This window comes from Metarhizium robertsii (genome assembly GCF_000187425.2).
Source record: "Metarhizium robertsii ARSEF 23 chromosome Unknown MAA_Scf_14, whole genome shotgun sequence".
NCBI lineage: Eukaryota > Fungi > Ascomycota > Sordariomycetes > Hypocreales > Clavicipitaceae > Metarhizium > Metarhizium robertsii.
The window spans coordinates 349,729-367,195 of record NW_011942154.1 but is presented as its reverse complement, the minus strand read 5'-3'; the positions used below and the strand labels follow the sequence as shown (position 1 = coordinate 367,195).

The 17,467-nt window shown below is 48.7% G+C and overlaps 7 protein-coding genes across 7 annotated transcripts; 3 read left to right on the top strand and 4 right to left on the bottom strand.

Moving 5' to 3' along the window:
* Positions 1-346: 346 nt before the first annotated feature.
* MAA_07579 (uncharacterized protein) lies at positions 347-1,380 on the bottom strand (the record flags this gene model as incomplete). The annotated part of the gene is made up of 3 exons (XM_007825577.1): positions 347-938; positions 994-1,179; positions 1,214-1,380. 3 exons carry the CDS (start codon positions 1,378-1,380, stop codon positions 347-349), a joined length of 945 nt encoding a protein of 314 aa, XP_007823768.1.
* An 839-nt stretch (positions 1,381-2,219) lies between these two features.
* MAA_11705 (uncharacterized protein) lies at positions 2,220-5,222 on the top strand (the record flags this gene model as incomplete). The annotated part of the gene is made up of 1 exon (XM_011412620.1): positions 2,220-5,222. One exon carries the CDS (start codon positions 2,220-2,222, stop codon positions 5,220-5,222), a length of 3,003 nt encoding a protein of 1,000 aa, XP_011410922.1.
* A 41-nt stretch (positions 5,223-5,263) lies between these two features.
* MAA_07578 (Tetratricopeptide-like helical) lies at positions 5,264-6,485 on the top strand (the record flags this gene model as incomplete). Its single annotated transcript, XM_007825576.2, has 2 exons — positions 5,264-6,184; positions 6,462-6,485. 2 exons carry the CDS (start codon positions 5,264-5,266, stop codon positions 6,483-6,485), a joined length of 945 nt encoding a protein of 314 aa, XP_007823767.2.
* A 1,113-nt stretch (positions 6,486-7,598) lies between these two features.
* MAA_07577 (uncharacterized protein) lies at positions 7,599-8,036 on the bottom strand (the record flags this gene model as incomplete). The annotated part of the gene is made up of 1 exon (XM_007825575.1): positions 7,599-8,036. The coding sequence occupies one exon, from the start codon at positions 8,034-8,036 to the stop codon at positions 7,599-7,601; it is 438 nt and encodes a 145-aa protein (XP_007823766.1).
* Positions 8,037-9,014: 978 nt separating this feature from the next.
* Positions 9,015-11,810, bottom strand: MAA_07576 (TdiA protein; the record flags this gene model as incomplete). The annotated part of the gene is made up of 1 exon (XM_007825574.1): positions 9,015-11,810. One exon carries the CDS (start codon positions 11,808-11,810, stop codon positions 9,015-9,017), a length of 2,796 nt encoding a protein of 931 aa, XP_007823765.1.
* A 1,084-nt stretch (positions 11,811-12,894) lies between these two features.
* On the top strand, positions 12,895-14,584 carry MAA_07575 (sterigmatocystin 8-O-methyltransferase; the record flags this gene model as incomplete). The annotated part of the gene is made up of 6 exons (XM_007825573.1): positions 12,895-13,137; positions 13,235-13,513; positions 13,598-13,648; positions 13,713-13,872; positions 13,993-14,347; positions 14,413-14,584. 6 exons carry the CDS (start codon positions 12,895-12,897, stop codon positions 14,582-14,584), a joined length of 1,260 nt encoding a protein of 419 aa, XP_007823764.1.
* A 1,017-nt stretch (positions 14,585-15,601) lies between these two features.
* Positions 15,602-16,943, bottom strand: MAA_07574 (uncharacterized protein; the record flags this gene model as incomplete). The annotated part of the gene is made up of 2 exons (XM_007825572.1): positions 15,602-16,234; positions 16,296-16,943. 2 exons carry the CDS (start codon positions 16,941-16,943, stop codon positions 15,602-15,604), a joined length of 1,281 nt encoding a protein of 426 aa, XP_007823763.1.
* Positions 16,944-17,467: the final 524 nt, after the last annotated feature.

Here is a 17,467-nt window from a genome sequence, read left to right as displayed (position 1 = left end):
TCGTTCCTCAAGGCGCATCGTTTCTATTTTAGGCAGCTGGGGGTCACTTCTGACCGATTCTGGACTTGACACTACCAATGTCGGGCGCTTAGATTTCTTGGCGCCTGTTGCTATTGTTGGTTTGTTGGAGACGATGCCCACAATTCCAAATGATGTCAAGTGCATCCCTGCGTTGCGAGACACCGTGTGTGGCGAGACAAATGAGGGTACTTTGACTTTCACAACGAATATTGTTATATTTCTGGTTGAACATCACTGTTAAAACTAATGCTAACTATCTTGAAGGTCCTTTCACTTTAGCCGCTCTAGGGAGCACGCCAGCCAAAACGGTCGGGTCATGTTGCTGCTAATCCGCCCATTTGGCTGCCTCCTCCCATCTTTCTTGTGCTTCAAGCAAAGGCTGCCAATATAGTTCGGTTTCTTCTTCTGTGTCTCCCGTGATTACATCTTGTTGCGGCTCTTGCAATGCAAGTTCAACACAATCTTCCACTTCAGGTGCGTCAGCCCCGCGAAGATCTCCATCCGACCAAATCGGCTTATAAGAGAGAGCGATGGAGACAGACGGTTTGGGCTCATTCTCCTTCAGCCGAAAGTATCTGGCATCTAGCAACTGATACATTGCTGCCCATACTTGTCTTCCTTGCCCTTGCGTACATTGAAGTTTAGACGCACCCCATTCAATCTCCGTCCCAGGGCCAACGGGAGGCCCTGACAACGCTGCCACAAGCTCTGGAGAAATGCCAGCTTGTAAAGAAACATCCCTTGTATCAATGGTTGTACTGGTTGCATCTTGTAGCTCGTATAGCCCAGTCAGGTACCAAATCTTCGGCCGGACGATCCTCTTTTTCACTCCAAATTTCGAGAGTATGAGCCATCTCTCAAGCGAGTCTTTTACGGACTGTGATGCAAGGACTTTTTCCAGGAGGAATCGGTGCGGACTGAAATGGAGTCAGCCATGAAATACAATTCAAAGATGGGCATGTTCTTCCTCACTCTCTCAATTTAATGCGTCGCCCCCTTTTTGCGTGGACCAAAGTTTGTTGTGACCTTCGGAACGAAGATCCCAATGTTACAATCTCAAGCACATTCAAGTCAACCGCGACGCCAACAGAAGGCTTTGACTCGTATGTAAATGGGCCAAGCTCAGTAATGTAAGCCCAATTTTCAAGGTCCGTTTCGCTGTGGCCGAAATATCAGCATAGTCCATGCTCACGACTGAGTGCGGGCAGTATCGAACCTCAGCTTTCCGATGGAGCTGTGCCACCGCGAGTCACTTGTTGGTTTCGAATAGCTTCCAAAACTGAGATGGCCTAAGCATAGTTCCTCAGTTGGATATCCAGTGCTATAGAGAAAATAGGGACGATCCTCTTTGTGAGTCATGCTGAGGTTGCGAAAATCATGGTTGGCACGGTATGAAATTGTTTGATGCGGATCTCAATTTGCCGCGTTGCGCGTTTGCAATTCTTGTATTGATATCTCTCCCAAACTACATGAAAAAATCTCCTCTTTTTATAGTAGAGAAATCTACGTCCAGGGACGGAGCTTTCCCCACCCAACATAAAGTTACCCAAGTCAACAGCTTTTTCTGACACGATTTGCTTCCGCTGAACCCAGGTGAATGTTACAGCCTTTCAGCTGTCCAAGTGCCAAGAACATTTCCCCGCTCGAAATTGAACAAATCAACCAACTATACGCGAGATCCTGATCAGCTGAGAATGAGGAGAGCCAGTCAGGTCCATTCACATGGCTATGTACATAGGCATGACCGAAAGTTGCCCCGCTTTTAACGGCGATACCTTCTTCTATTGACATATTCTAGCAATTACATATGTAACAGGGACGCTACGGAGTATTGACACCAGACCAAATTAATACAAGCCAGGCGCTACACTTTAGGGGCGCTACACCTTGGGGGCGCTACACCTTTTGACTGGTCTGGCGCAATTTGACTTGACATCAATTTCAATGTTCACCCCAGGTCAAGTGCCCTTTGTGTGGGGTCGACCACCAGCTGGCCGTGCCTATTTTAGGCTAATGGGGGCCTGCAAAAAGATGCATGTGTCACATAACATTTGAAGGTGTACCGCCTGTATCGATTTGGTGGAGCCTCCATATCAATTGCCTATATATACATGTATTTTTACTTGTTTTCGATGAAATTCACAACATTGAACTCCCTTGTAGTAGGCGAACGTCAAAACCAATGCCTAAATGAAACCATGGATTTCCTTGAAGTACTAGATGTTTTTGGAGGTACAATCTTCCCCGAGGAGCTCCGTGGCAATTTCGTCACGGTGGACGCCCACATCACGGAATTGGAGGAAGCGGCTAGTGCAGTCGATGTATCAGTACATCAAAAGGCTCAGGCCCTGCTTCTTCGCGGGATATACTACCTCCTCCTCGGGGATTTCTCAAATGCTCGACGACATATTCGAAGCATATTCGACCTTACCAGTGAAGGGCTTGAGAATAGGTGGCTGCTAAGGACGAAGATGTATGACTTCTATATCCTTGTGCTGCAGTATCGGCCACCAGCTATTCGATTCCGATCTTCAAACCCAGATACCTGGACAATGTTAAATGACGCTCGCTGTGACTTCGAGGAGAGAAGGCTCCAGGCTTGGCAGGTCTCCAGAGAGATATTGCAGCTTCAGCCCCCAAATTTTGCCGACTGTCTTGAACAAGGTACGATTCTGGATGCACTGTCTTTTAATACAGCTCTGCATATTTCAATGCTCGCCCATCCAAAGTACACACCGCTCGTCACGACGGAATCGCTCCTGCCAACAGGCCTTGGCGATATTAGACCAAAGGATTTCCAGCTCGTGCTTGCATCGGGAATACCAGCTGGTTTTTTTGCCAGCCAATGCAAAATTTCCCCACAGAACTCGCTCGAGAGATTCGCAATCGAGGTAGATTTGGCAAGAGTAACCGAAAATACACTTGAACGTCTACAAAAACTTTACTTCGTATATATTGAGTCGAACGATTTGATTGGAGCAGGACTTTGCAAGATCTTGGAAGGAGACCATATCATCTCTCCCCCATTCACTAACCCTATCGCTTTGAATCTGATAGTTCAGGTTAGAGAGAATGGCTGGGAGAATAAGGATTGGGATTCTAAGCAGCTTAATTTTCGACTGCGCAACAATCCTCGGGCTCAAGAGTGTTATTCCGAAGCACTCCATTATATGGAGGCGGCTGGCTCACCACGCGGCCAAGGCGCCGTCTTCCTAAGAAGGGGTTGCATCTACCACGCCGAGGCCCTTGACTTTATGTCAAAGAAAGAGTCCGCCCAAGCCAATGAAAATTTTCAGCTAGCTGAGAGCAACTTTGCGAAAGCTCTGGCTCTGTTCGTTAACGACACCACTAATAGTGAGCTTGTTCACTGTCATCAAATTCTGCTTGCCACCACCAGCAAGACTCCGACCAATGTGGTGGACATGGCACAGAAAATGGGAAGGAGGATGCGCGCGACAGATAACTTTGCTTTGTCCCAATTTCTCGGTCTTCTACTTCTTCGATTCGGTCATTTTCAGTTCACCTACCACCGAAATCTTGAAGCCGCCACCGCCTGTTGTGAATACGCAAGTGTCTACTTTGGCGAGCTAGACGAACCTATTGCATCACTCTCCACTGCCATTGCACACATTATGATGTTAAAGGAATCTCAAAACACTTGGAAGGCACAAGCAAAGGTCAGACAGATCATCCGACCCCACGGGATTCTGGATACTGCAATGGCATTCCTGGACAGCGTCATCTCTCAGGCTCCAAAGCTAGAGCACTTCAATATTACGATAGGAGGCATTCTCCAAAATTGTGAAACGATATTAACGGCAGTTTGTACTACCAGTGGAAATGACGAACTGAGGAATCAGGTGGAAAAAGTACTTCATCCCCTTCGAGGAGACTTTCGAGCTGTCTTGGTCTCTCAGAAAGAAAAGATTTTCAAAGCCGAAGCAAAGGACGCGATGAGCGATCATGAAATTGGCTTTACGGATGCTGAAATGCATCGTGCCATCCGTATTAAAGAGATCAGGACTTCGTTTAATGCATACTACGACCAGTGCGTCAGCCGTTGCTCTGAGGCTATTGGCCAGAGAAACATGGAGCGTGCGGAAGCTGAGCTCCAGACATTCATAACACACTGTGGTTCTGTGCAACAGTTGAACGATAGAGAGATCCTCTGTCGGAAAATACCAGCACTGGCGCAACTCGGACGCATCAACGATATGCACAGGGAGCTTCCTATATTTGTATCCAACTTTTTCAAAGGCGAGGGTGACGAGAACCTCCGCACCAAGTTGAAGCATATGGGGATGCCAGGCGATGCACTAGAATTTGCAATAATAGTTCGCGGTAATCTGGCAGAGGAGGATATCTCCATGTGCTTCGTTGCACAGGCCTGGGAGACGGGCGCAGAGATACTAAAGAATATTCGAAAGACACTGCCAGAATTTTTGGAAAAGAAGGACTTAGCATTGAGGCCACACGGGTGGCGATTAATGACCTATATTGCTGCTTTCTATGAACATGAAGGCAAACTTGAGGAAGCACTCGACTGGTACCTGGAGGCACTCTCCGTATTCGAGAACTTACGCGAGAAGATCTCAGACCCCGATGCTCGGCGTGCAGCATATGGTACAGTTCACACCGGAGAGTTGTATTGTGGTCTCACTCGAACGTCACTTGCGTTGTCTTCGATGCTAGGCGAGTCGGATCGCCGAGACCCCGAACATTGGGGCCTCCCTGCGTCGTCCTGGAAGGACCAAGCACTTATCTTTATGGAACAGGGCAAGGCTAGATCACTTCTTGACATATTACTTGTAAAGGAGGCTGCAGAAACAGAGCAGCTTCAAGATTGGATGAAGGAGGCATACTCAAATCGTCTCCTTTCCACGCTATTTCAGCCGCGACAACCCCACGAGAAGAGGATGACGCAAGCTGAAGTGGCCAAAGAGCTCAATATCCGTGAAGATATGTTTGACCCTGTTGAGGAGTCTTTGAAGGATAGACAAGGAGTGACATTGTCTCTTTTCCGTGGCACCTTGTTCCTGCCAGATACGAGGACACTGTACAAGTCGATTCCTCCAGAATCCCTTGTCTTAGAAATGGCCATATGCATGAGCGACCTCCTAGTCCTGTGTATCTCATCCTCTGGAGTTCATTCCATCCATAAGTCCAACGTGGAGTGTATGGACTGCGCAAACTCGTTCTGAGATATATGAAAACAGTCAGTCTCCCGGACGAGCACACCAGGATGGAGGCGAAAGCTGAGTTGGCCGAATTAATCACGGAAATCTCGACATATCTGATTGAACCATTTGCAGCACTTATCCGGAAGTTCAAGAGTGTGATATTCGTGCCTACGAGCTATCTTAATATATTCCCGCTAGCGGCCTTGACTTTGGACGGCAAACCTTTGATTTTGGAGAAATCAGTCTATCAAGTTCCCAGCCTATCGGTTCTTCGACAACTTCACAAAAAGATTGACCGGTTTCAGGGACCCGCTTCCATCTCTGTGCTTGCTAACTCAGGTGGGCAAGGAAAGGGGAATCTTCCATTTGTCGGCCCCGAAGTAGCTTCTATTTGCAAATCTATGGCCACCAAGCCAGTCAACTATACTACCCTCACTCAAGACAAACTATTTTCCATCCTTGAGACCTCCGACATTGCTCACATCTCCTGTCATGGAGATGAAGTCTTTTCCTCTCCTTGGGAAAACGTCCTACATATCAAAGAGCCCTTGAAGGTTGTCGAGCTCGCGAAAGCAAACAGTAAAGCTGCCATTATCGTATTCTGTGCCTGTTTAAGTGGCAGAGGTCAAATCAACTCAGGAGACGACATTCTTGGATTCGCACATGTCGTGCTTCAGTCCGGTGGCCTGGCTTTCATTGGCGGATTGTGGGAGGTGGATGACAAGGCAGCCATGTTGTTAATGCATCTTTTTTACCAGGAAATTGCAGCGCGACGTATCGCGGCGGCGGCGGAGACCAGTGGTGTATCCCTTGCAGGCTGTTGGCAAGAAGCAGTCCGCAAATTCTATTTCCTCGATAATCAGAGCGCGAGGGAGATTGTCGAGCAACTAATAACAGTATGGGCGAAGGCGCGGGAAGAGGGCATCAGGCCCGAAGGAGAATTCACGTATTCAAGATTTCATCTGGAGAAACTAAAGGAGTCTGTTAGTAAGGGAACTTGGGATTTTACGGATCCATTTTATTGGGCACCTTTTTGTTTTCATGGGTATGGGAGTATAGTGCTGTCCAACTTTTAGTTGTGGTTGGATACATCGTCGGGGGAGGGTTAGCCTACAGGCCTACCAGGCCTTCTAATGAGACGATTGCTCTCGTTTTGAAAATTTCCAAACAGTTTAACTATAGTCAATGTATGCATAAGTTGAATGTATTTGATAATACCTCTTTTTTTAAGGCCTATTGGCTATTGCTAACAGAGTACAGTTTCTACTGCTGGACTGGCCATAATTACGCCGAGTGGAGTTGGGGCTTTTAAACACAAAACGCCTCTGCAAAGCTCCAGTATCAGCGTGCTTTATTATAGTAAAATTTGGCTTGATATCAAGGACCTCTCTGATGTGAAATGAGCGGTCACTGATCTAGTTGGTCTTTTCTTCATCCTGCCTGGTGGTGCTACATAATATGCTCGCTATCATGATACCATCTAAGCGGAATCCTAATTCCAGGCCTTATCAAGGGGACATTTATACTACAAGGACGTCAGGCAGCGGTGTCACTACCCAGTTAGGTGGTGCCCTTACAAGCCGGTCATGATAACTTGTCCGTCCTATACTCACATGAGAATAAAAGTGTGACTAACATTTGCAAAGGGCTACTGGGAGTTTATTTGCTGGCGAGGCGGAAATTACTTTGCGACATATCAGGCGGGTGGAGTTCCAGGCAGTGTTTGCGCAATGGGAGGCACTACCACTTTTGAGAATTGAGTCTCCTTCAGACGAGCAGATGGGTTTGAGTCACGGTGCATGGCACCAACTTATACATGGATGGAACATGGCAGGTGTTGCCTATAGTTTACTCTTCTTCTACTTGTCGCTGTTTACACACCTAGGTACCTAGCTCTTTGTAATACCCTTGTCCATTTACATGCGGGCCTACTGAACCAATCCTCCGTCCAAATCGTCTAAATGTTGATGATGGTCGGAGTTTCCCCATTATTGAACATGCCTTGGGGAACAAAGTGAACTCCAGGTCTTCTACTAACGACTAATACAAGGGCGCGCAACTGATTAATCACCCCTGACATGGATGCCATAACCTCCATAGTTGGAGGCATATTTGCGGTGGACCTGTTAATACTTTTATTGTAACAGAACGTCTGGTGTCAAGAGACCCTGTCCTAGTGAAAAATCACCAGACTTTATCCAAGTCGCAGCCGATCTTGTCCGTGCCATTGTGCTGCCACATTTGACGTTTCAGGTCGAGCATGTCATCTTTGCCATTCTTGTCATCTCTCGCCCAGACCAGTACGTACATGCCATGTAGCCACCACTTGAGTTTGTTTATTTTTACCTTTTCACAACACCAATTTATGAATGCGACGAACAATGACCGCCTGTATTCTCATTCGCTGTCCGTCCAGGTAACCAAAGCGACATGAACAAAATTAGCCAAGTCCCTCTTTCCCATTTCCGTCAGACTAGTCCTGTCATGCTCGCTGTTCAATCTGAGCCCAGGGTCAATTGTGACAGGGTCAATCGCCTCACTTTGGCCGGTTCCCACAAGGTCATCATGCCAGTGACCATGTTGACCCCCCGCCTTGACGCTCAGCAAGACGCGCAATGGCCTGGAGTTTGGCGACCTAAGCAGTATGGCCGTGCGGAATAACCTGGGGATGTCCTGCTTTGTCCCTGGGTCCTCGTCCAGCCACCAGATGGCTGCATTGTCCTCGCCGTAACCCTCCTTGTGCTGATTGCTCACTGTTCCCGAGAGACTGGTGTAGTGATCGTGAGCTCCATCCTTCTTCCACTCCCATGTGTATCCAAACTTGCCACCTACCATCTTCTCTCAGCCCCTATTGACTTCGACGTCTTGGTCATGGACAAAGTGCTAGTCCCTTTCCTGAGGGCCAAGTCTCCGTGCGGGAACATCTTGCTCGCGACTGGGTCCGGCCTATGGTCGCTGCGAGTCCTGGCATGCTATTTATCGGCGTATTCGAACTCAAAAATGATCTCAGCGTTTGTAAACCGTCGCCGGATTCTTGGGATCTGGAATTGAAACTCGAGAGTTGACAGCGTCGCCATGTTGCCGCGAGCCGTGTAATGTCCGGAAACAACTTTCACAATTCGGGCCCCTGGGTGTAAGATGATGTGTGATGTTCATATCGGAATGGCACTTGACCGGATTGAAACAGAAGTTGTGAACCGCCATGTTATCCGCTATTGGAAGTGAGCCCTGCCTTGTCTCTCGTCAATATTGCTAGCCCCCAGTCCCCAAACTTGGCCATGAGATCAACTGCTGTCAAATAGCCACAAGAATATTATCGTTAAACAAGCCGTAGGTTAGGGTGGTCGAGGTGCCCATGAAGAACTGCCCGCTGGCCAAGATGGCTGTCTCCTTTTATCCGCTACAGCTATTTTCGTCATGTTCGCATATATCGGAAGTGGCGTGTGAATTATAGGCCAGCGAACACGAGGCAGTTGAATGAGAGCAGGGACAGCCCAACGAGAACACAAGACACCTAGATTTTACATTGTGGCGCAGTTTTCTTTTTAAGAAAAACACAGTTATGAGGCAGACTGAGTGTGGAAGAGTCGCTTGATTGAGGCTATCTAGATAGGTGAAATAGGTGCTTTTCATAGATAATCTTGATAGATGACTAGGTCATCAAATATAGCTTGTGACGATAGACTTTTTCAGTCTTCCATTGATGTTGAACAGGCTCAGTAGGGCCGTGGCGAGACCTTTTGTGAGGCGTCATTGGAGTCGCTGGCTCGTGACACTCTTTCAATAGGCAATCAAGCCAACTGGTTGAGCCCGTTAAACCCCCCTAGCATGCAGCGCAGAAAGAAATGTGGCAGAAAAAGCAGAAACATGATCCGGTCCAATCATGGTATAATGCGAACCATCAACTTCGTGCAATCGAGGCTTCGATCTGCAAAAGTCCTGCCACTTGCTCAAATGCTCCTTCACCCATATCGTTCGGTCTGGGGCCACGGATTTCAATGGGGTAGCATAGAAGATATCTAGCACATCAACTTGACCATCAGGCTCGTAATTGACAGCAATGTTTGGCAAGCTATGTGCGACGTTGGTCCAGCGAGTTAATCCAGGCTTGTCCAGGCCAAGTTCCTTGATACGATCCGCGTCGGCGAGGCGAAATACATATGCCAGGGCGTCGTCCTGGCTCATGTCCTCGATTTGCTCAGCCTGCTCCTCGGTTATTAAACTGAGAAAGTATGCCAAATGCAGCAGGCAATTTTGCCAGTTGAGCTGTCTCATGCGCGTTTTGATGTGCGGCGGCAGGTTCAAACAGCCAAGGAATTGTACTGTGCCATGTCCGTCGGTTGCTTCGAGTTTCTTGGCCATTTCAAAGGCAATCATGGTCCCGTAGCTATATCCCGCCATCACATAGGGTCCTTGAGGCTGTCGCTGTCGAAGGGCCGCCAGGTACGCATCAACCACCTCATCAATGGATACGAACTGTTCTTGGCCGGGGTCAAGGCCTCTGGCGCGCAGTGCGTATACCGGTCGATCGTCACTGGCGATATGCTGAGCTAGCCCGACGAAAACGAGGACTTCACCAATCCCGGGATGGACAAGCCATAGCGGTGTTTTTTTGCCGGCCGCGTTGAAAGCGACGACGGGATCATAACTGGAATTCAGCGGTGTGTCCAACGACCTGCCCTTCTCGCTCTCGGGGCAGAGGGCCTTGGCTAGTGCAGATGGTGTAGGATGCCTCAGAATTGAAGTCACAGAGACACTAGCTCCTAGTGCCTCTTCAATGCGTATCTTGAGTTGAATCACGTCAATGGAAGTGAATCCAAGTTCGAAAATGGATGTGTTCACGCCGATTGCGCCCCTGTCGATGGACTTGAGCTCCAAGAGACAGCGGATGAGAAGTTTTTCGGCATCGTTGGCTTCTGTATCGTCCATTTTCTGTCTTTGTTTTCTAAACTGCTCCACTCGACTGAAGTGCAGATCAACATCCTTGGAGAAAGCACCTGCTTCGTATAGTGTTCTCATCTTGGTCCGCGAGATTTTGCCGAGCGAGGATACTGGCAAAAGCGGAATGGACTCCTGCCGAAGAGAGAAAACGGTTGGGCTGGCTCCAACGCGTAACAGACATGTTTGTACGGCCAGATGTTGGATCTCGACGACGTCCTTGGCAGGCATGTCCCAGTTCCGAGGAATGTATGCGACTGTCACCTGCTCAGTGTGGGCTGCGCGGGACGGAAATGCGACAAGACGTGCAGCTTGATGGCAAAGAGCTTGATCAAGCGCCGTCTGAAGTGGCGCCATGGCAAATTTGGCGCCATTGATATTGACAAGATCCTTGACGCGACCTTTGAGGCTGAGATGGCCCTGCGCGTCGATGCTGGCCTGGTCACCCGTACGAAACCAGCCGTCCTGGGTGAAGCATTCTGCAGTGGCGCGCGCATCACGATAATAGCCACTGAAAAGCACGCTGCCACGGACCTCGAGATCGCCAGGCTCGTCGGGTGCCGCAAGTTGTGATCGGTCTAGTCCAGGATTTGTAATACGCATCTCAATGCCATCCATACAGGTGCCCAGGGAAACCACGGCTCGGCCTCTTTTGACATCATACTCGGGACAATCGAGGTTGAAGATGGCCCCGGCACACGTCTCAGTCATGCCAAAACCAGCCGTGATTACATTGGCCGGGGCATTGTACCTTTGGAGAATCGAGGATAGATTGACACACGTGCTCGTGTCGGTGTCCTCGCCTCCGGACGCGAGCATGGTGAGATTTGTGAGATCCCAATTCCTGTCTTGTTGCTCGTCTTGTAGAGCCGAGAGCAGCTTGGCTAACAAGAAATTCGGCGCAAAGGTTTTGGCCACTTTGTAGCGGTCAAGAAGTGAAAGGAGTGTTGTTGGTGCTGAAACCACGTCGCTTGCATGCACATGGACTTGGTCAACGCCGAGCCACAAAGCCTGGATATGGATTTCAACCAGACTTGCAACATGATCAAGACCTATCCAATTCAAAAATGGCCGAGGGCTTTCCAATGGCCGCACTGCGGCTTTTCCGGCCACGGCTGCAAGGATCTGACGGTGAGATAACATGACAGCCTTGGGACTTGCGCTGCTACCGGACGTCAACATCAAAATAGCCGTTGTAGTACCCCCCTGGTACTGCCCATGGCTGTTTGGTTCTGCAGAGGATATCGCCCTTGACGCCGTCTTCTGCGGTGTCTCGACTCTATGCAGGTACATCCCGTGGCCGGAATCCCACATGTCGGTCAAGTCACTTGTCGTGATGCATATCGGGTATTCCAACAGTACTGCCAGGTCCAGCATGGAACTGTTGTTGCGGATTGATGGGCCCAGTATCACGGGTATGCCGTTGGCAAAGAGGACAGACCAGAACCAGGTGATGATGTCTGCATGATTATCCAAGTGCAGCATGATTGGGTGACGCTCCTTGAACCTTTGGATTCTCCGAATCTGGCCACTATTACGCCGTGCTTGGAAGTAGAGGTCTTTATAAGAGATGCAAATCGGATCGGAAACGTCCCCCAAGGGGAAGCTGAGGACGGATCCTGACTCGGCTCTGTCCCGGAGGACATCCTGAAGACAATTCCAAGTATCCATTTGAAAAGAAGGATCTCGGCTGGTAGTTGAACTTGGTGAAAAGGCGCTGCACTTTATTTGGGGATATGGTTCCTGTTACAAGGGCTCGGTTGAGGACTTATGAACAGCTTTCATGACTAGCAATACTCAATCTTTGGATCTTCAAGGTCCTTGGTTCCTTGTCTTCCTAGGAGGGCAGGACCTCCTGTATATATACATAGGGTCTCTTGTGTGTGTAACCTGACCTAGATGACTGAGCTGATGACTGAGGCATCTAGGTCGTTGAGCCTTGGGTCCTGTTGCCTGGCTCACCGACCCCTTCTGTGTACCGTGGCTTCGCCGCGGATCCCGGATATTGGAAGAGGGCTGGGGCTTACGAGGCTCTTCCGTGTAACAGTTCCTGTCGAGTGCGAGGAGATATTGAGAGCCTAGACTCTTCCCTCAAATACCAGACGGCGTCATGATGCCACTTTGCTGCCTGGGCGGCACCGGAACGGGTCCCGTTCAAATGTCCAAAATTGATTGCCTTTGGACGCAGATTACGCAGATCCTTCCTTGCTAGATACACCAGTTGACGCCTTGCGCCGACGTTTGCATCACCCCCCCTCAGATGCCCTTGGCCAGCCGAGAAATGGATGCAACCTGCATTCGGCATCATGGGCACATGTGTATCCTCAGAGCCACGGGTCAAGTTGCAATTGATAGCCTGCACAGCTGCCGACGTGCCAGACCGCTTGACCAGACATGTTGTGCTACCTGCGGCCCCCAATGCGAATCTCGGCCCAACGGCCAGGCCTTGAAAGATGGCAAGTCTAAATATAGAGTACTTGACACGAATGGAGCAGCATAATTATCCTTCAATGCTGCCTTATCCTTGCCCATCGATCGGCTTGGGCGGATTCTTGTATCTCACCCCGGCCTGTTTGACCGCTCGTTTTCCCTCACATCCCATTTTACCTTGCAACACCAACGGCATCGAGTGACAGTTTGATGGCCTTTTCCCCTCGAATAACGTGGTTTACCTTTTATTCCGTATAAATTGCTGTCATTACAGGGTCTTGAATCTACGAATCAAGTCTCGTCGGCTTCTTCCCTGAAAACCACCATGTCGTCCGACAACACATCAGTCTCCCGTCTGACTCAGCTTGCGGCATCAATCCTCGATTCTGTTTCAAGGCTCGAGGCTACGCTGTCGATGCAGGCGTGTCCATTGCCTTCTTTTGACCAAGACGCGCCAACACTGTTGCCAAAAGATGCAATTGGCATAAGAGACTCCATTATTGATTGTGCTGCCGAAATCCAAGACCTCCTTCTAGGTCCCTTCGACATGCTGTACATGCATGGATCAGTAAGCTCTTGACCAGCTCCCATCACCACGAATGGGTGCACTGGACCCAGCCTCTTGTTAGTGAGTCGCGGCCATCTTACTAATACCTGGTCCAAAGGTCAACAGTTCGGTATCGCTGCAGGCGATATCCCGATTCAAGATTGCTGAGCTGGTACCGTTGGGCGGCCGAACGACGTTCGCCAGTATTGCCCAAGAGATCGGCCTAGGCGAACGAACCGTGCGCAGGTTACTAAGGCATGCAACAACCATGCGAGTATTTCATGAGCCAGAACCGGGAGTCTTAGTTCACACGAAGGCGTCCAAACTACTGAGGGATCCTGTGGCCAACGCCTGGCTGCTCTGTGGAACCGAGGAGATGTGGCCTGCGTCTGTAAAGGTGAAAAAAAAAAAAAAAAAAAGCAACTACTATTGTGATACGTAACCATGATCAGAAGCTAACATTGAGGCTTTTCTGTTGCAGATGGTTGAAGCTTTAGAGAAGTGGCCCGAGTCACAAGAACCAAACCATACGGTAGGCTCGTCGTGCTTGCCGTTGGCAAGATTGAATGGCCATGCATTATTAACATTAGTTGTAGGGCTTCGCCCTTTCAAACAGTACTGGAGAGAGTATTTATGAAGTGCTGAAGCAAAACCCTCAACGAGCCGCTCGATTCGGGAACAATATGAAGGCATTTATGGAGATGCAGGAGTTCAACTCAGCCCATGTTGTCAACAACTATGACTGGAAATCTCTAGGTGGGCCTTTTCTTTTCCTTTGTAATATGCAATTTGAAACTCTTGTATATTCCTCCTCGCGTCGATTGACAAAATGTCACTGTTCAAGCAGACCAGTCCTACTAATTTTGTCTGTTGCAGGCCAAGTCCGAATTGTCGATGTTGGAGGAGGACCAGGCCACATCAGCCTGGAGTTGGCTAAACATTTTCCCCATCTCTCCTTTATTGTACAAGATTTGGAGATTTTCAGTCCCGACATTCCAGATGAAGTTGGGGACAGGATCAAGTACATGAAGCACGATATGTTTGCACCTCAAACTATCCATGCAGAGGTTTATTTCTTTCGCTGGATCTTGCACAACTGGTCCGATAAATATTGTCATCTAATTCTCAAACGTCTTATCCCGATGTTGACGCCGGGAACCAAGATTATCATTAATGAGATATGTATGCCGGAGCCGCGTACTATTTCACACTGGAGAGAAAGGTATTTAAGGTAAGTCCGGTCCATGATTCTATCTCATTGTTCTTTTCTGTTGTCCATGCTTACATCATCTGTAGGTCATTCGATCTCTTGATGGGCGCGGGCTTCGCTTCCCACGAAAGAAACCTAGATGAATGGAAAGCTCTGTTTACAGAGGCAGACCCAAGGTTCAAGTTCTCCATGGTCAACGAATCTAACGAGTCTGCGCTTGCAATCATGGAGTTCGTGTGGACAGACTTGACGGGGTAGATGTAGGCATTTGAAAACTATTAGGGTACGTTGCAACATACACCGGCGCGACTCGGTCTCAGCCGACGGATAGCTACATTGACCGAGCCAGGATCCTTGCTGGTATAGTCGTAAACTAGTTAGTAATAATAAGTCAGCCCTACAATAGTTGGATCGCCGTACAAGAGTGGGCCTCGCTCTATTCATCTTATTAGGTCAGGGTGGTTAATAACTCCAGGCTTAGAGTGTACACCCGCCATCTTGCCGACGTAACATGGTGTGGCACAGGATTCCGGGCGGCGAATAACTATTGAATCCTATAACCCTGACACGGCAGAGGGATGGCTTAACCCAATGAAAAAGACCTCATTTCTTACCGAGTCCTCTGTACAATGCCGACGTCTCTGGTGTACCGTACCTTTGCATGAACGGGGAAAAGGTGCGAAACTGGACAGTACGTCACTTATAATATATTGACTCCTTTAACGTTATTAATGTGTATCTGTTCCGCTGAGCCGCAAACGCTGGCTTGCAAGCATGTGAGACATTCTTACCGAGAATATTGGTCTCTTATCGAATGGCTTCTTCCCGCCACATACTCAAACATCCCTTGGATGTGCAATGGCTGTGACGGACTAGCCCGATTGGGCCATCGCGGGCCTGGTGCTAGCCGCAGCCGTCCCGGGGGTTGCCCGGAGCCAAACTAGTTGACATCAGTTGACGCCCGGTTTGGCAGTCAAACCCGCACACACGCGATAGGACGGGCCTTGTCTGGGTGGACAGTTTGCCGTGATGTACTCGAGTAACTGCTCAGCCGTGAATTACAGCTCGCGTGTCTTGACTCGCAACATGGATGTTCTAGTGGCACAGCAAACTGCAGGAATCCTGCATCACAGCCCCTAGTTCAAATAACGGAATTAGTCTAGAGTAAATGAATTCTATAACGAATAGAAAAGCTAGAGACTAGATCCTAGTTCAAATCCATCTACTCCAGGTACGCATGCCAGAGAGACACAAGTTAAATATAGCGGGACGGTTTTAGCCTTGGAAGTGGCGAGGCCTGTTTCCCGTCTTCTTTTTCTGTGTGTTTGTCTGGGATTTGTTTCTATCTTTCTGAGAGGTCTTCCCCTTGTTTCTTTCATCTGATGTTGGCTCTTCGTACTTGGGCGGCTCCTCAAAATCTCCGCCATCGTCCTGCTCTTTGGGCTGGGACGGCTTGTTGTCCTGGGCACCCGTCTTTCCTTTGTTTCTGTTGGGTTGTTGTGGCCTTCTCGTTTTTCCTTCGTTTTCTGTCGGCTCTTCGTACTTGGGCGGCTCCTCAAAATCTTCGTCATTGTCCTGCTCCCCGGACTGGGACGGCTTGTTGTCCTGGGCACCCGTCTTTTCTTTGTTTCTGCTGGGTTGCTGCGGCCTCCTCGTTTTTCCTTCTTTTGCCGTCGACTCGTCGTACTTGGGGGGCTCCTCAAACTCGCCGTCATTGCTGCCTCCAGGCTTCGGCTTTTCTTTCTCCTTCTCCTTGGATAAGCTGGTTGGGTCCACTGGCCTGAGTTCGGGCTTAGGGTTATTTATCATGTTCTTGTATCTAAAGGCTGGCGTGTCCTTGTCCTTGTCAACCTTTGCATCATCCAATACATCCAGTTGTTGTACTAGTCTGTTACAACCCCAATCATCCTGTAGTCCAGTTAATACATTGTTTTGAGAGTGTACTTGACTTTTTTAAAGAGATGCATACCTTGTTACCACAGGGGGGGTAAATAACCTTTTCCAGCTGCCCCTTGGCATTTCTCGTGCCTGCGATTGCGACAATGCGAGCGCCGCTTTCTTTTCCTAACCTTTCGGTAACACCGTGACTCTGATAGTATTCATGGAGGGCCATTACCTCACCGCACCTTCCATTATGCTTGTGACCTTTGTCTCCAGGTCCCCTGCAGGCGTCTAAATCGGCTTGTACTTGGCTGTCTTGCCCATATGGCGTTTGCGGGCCTTTTGCCGAGGACGCAAAGATGAGTTCTTTGCCAATAATAAGGGTAGTCATGACACGTGGCATGTCTCTCTCCGGAATACCGTTCTTCTTGGCCATGCTCCGCATCTCGTCGTACGCATCTACAGCGATTCTCTTCATCTGGCTGGCTGTAATGGTTTGCGGGTTCTCAAATTCGAGATGACTAGAGAAGACCAGTGAGCCCTTTGCATATAGGTCACGGTCCAGCTTAATTTGAAGACTGTCCTTGGCGGGGAGCGGCTCATCAGTTGGCAGTGCTGGCAGCGGCACTCTCTCTTTTTTTGGTCCTGCTGGCGCCTGCGCTTCCAAAACTTGGCAAAAGGCCAAGAGGATGGTAAGGTAGTACCATAGAAAACTGGTAGTCTTATACAACTCCATGACTTTGGAGTGTTGTTGTATAAGACTTTAAAAAAAACGGTAAAGAAAAAAGGATAGACAAGGTACTTGTAAAGATGTTTAAATGAAAGTAGGTGTAATTTTTTTTTCTTGCTTGTAAAAAGCTCAGAACCTTAAAGGCCGTAATTTGATTTTAGAGATGGGACCAGCGAAAACAAGGCTTTAAGTACTCGCATCATAATAGAGCTTAATTCTTCTTTGTCGTATGAATATGTTCCTCGGCTGGGAATACCGACCGGCAGTTTTACAGCCGAATTGTCGGGACTTGCTACGTTATCTTAAAGCCGAGATAATGACGTGATGTAGGCGCATAAAGCATGAATGCAAGTCGTGGCTGAGACTATACCTGGATGGTGATATTAATACAAATATAGCTAGCACGTGGGGAAAATTGGATATTAATTTAGACCAATTTACAAAAGGATAGGCGTCCTCACACGAACCCATGGCAATATCAATGCTTGGCTGTGGGGAATACCAAGAAAATATTAATGCCATTTTTGTTC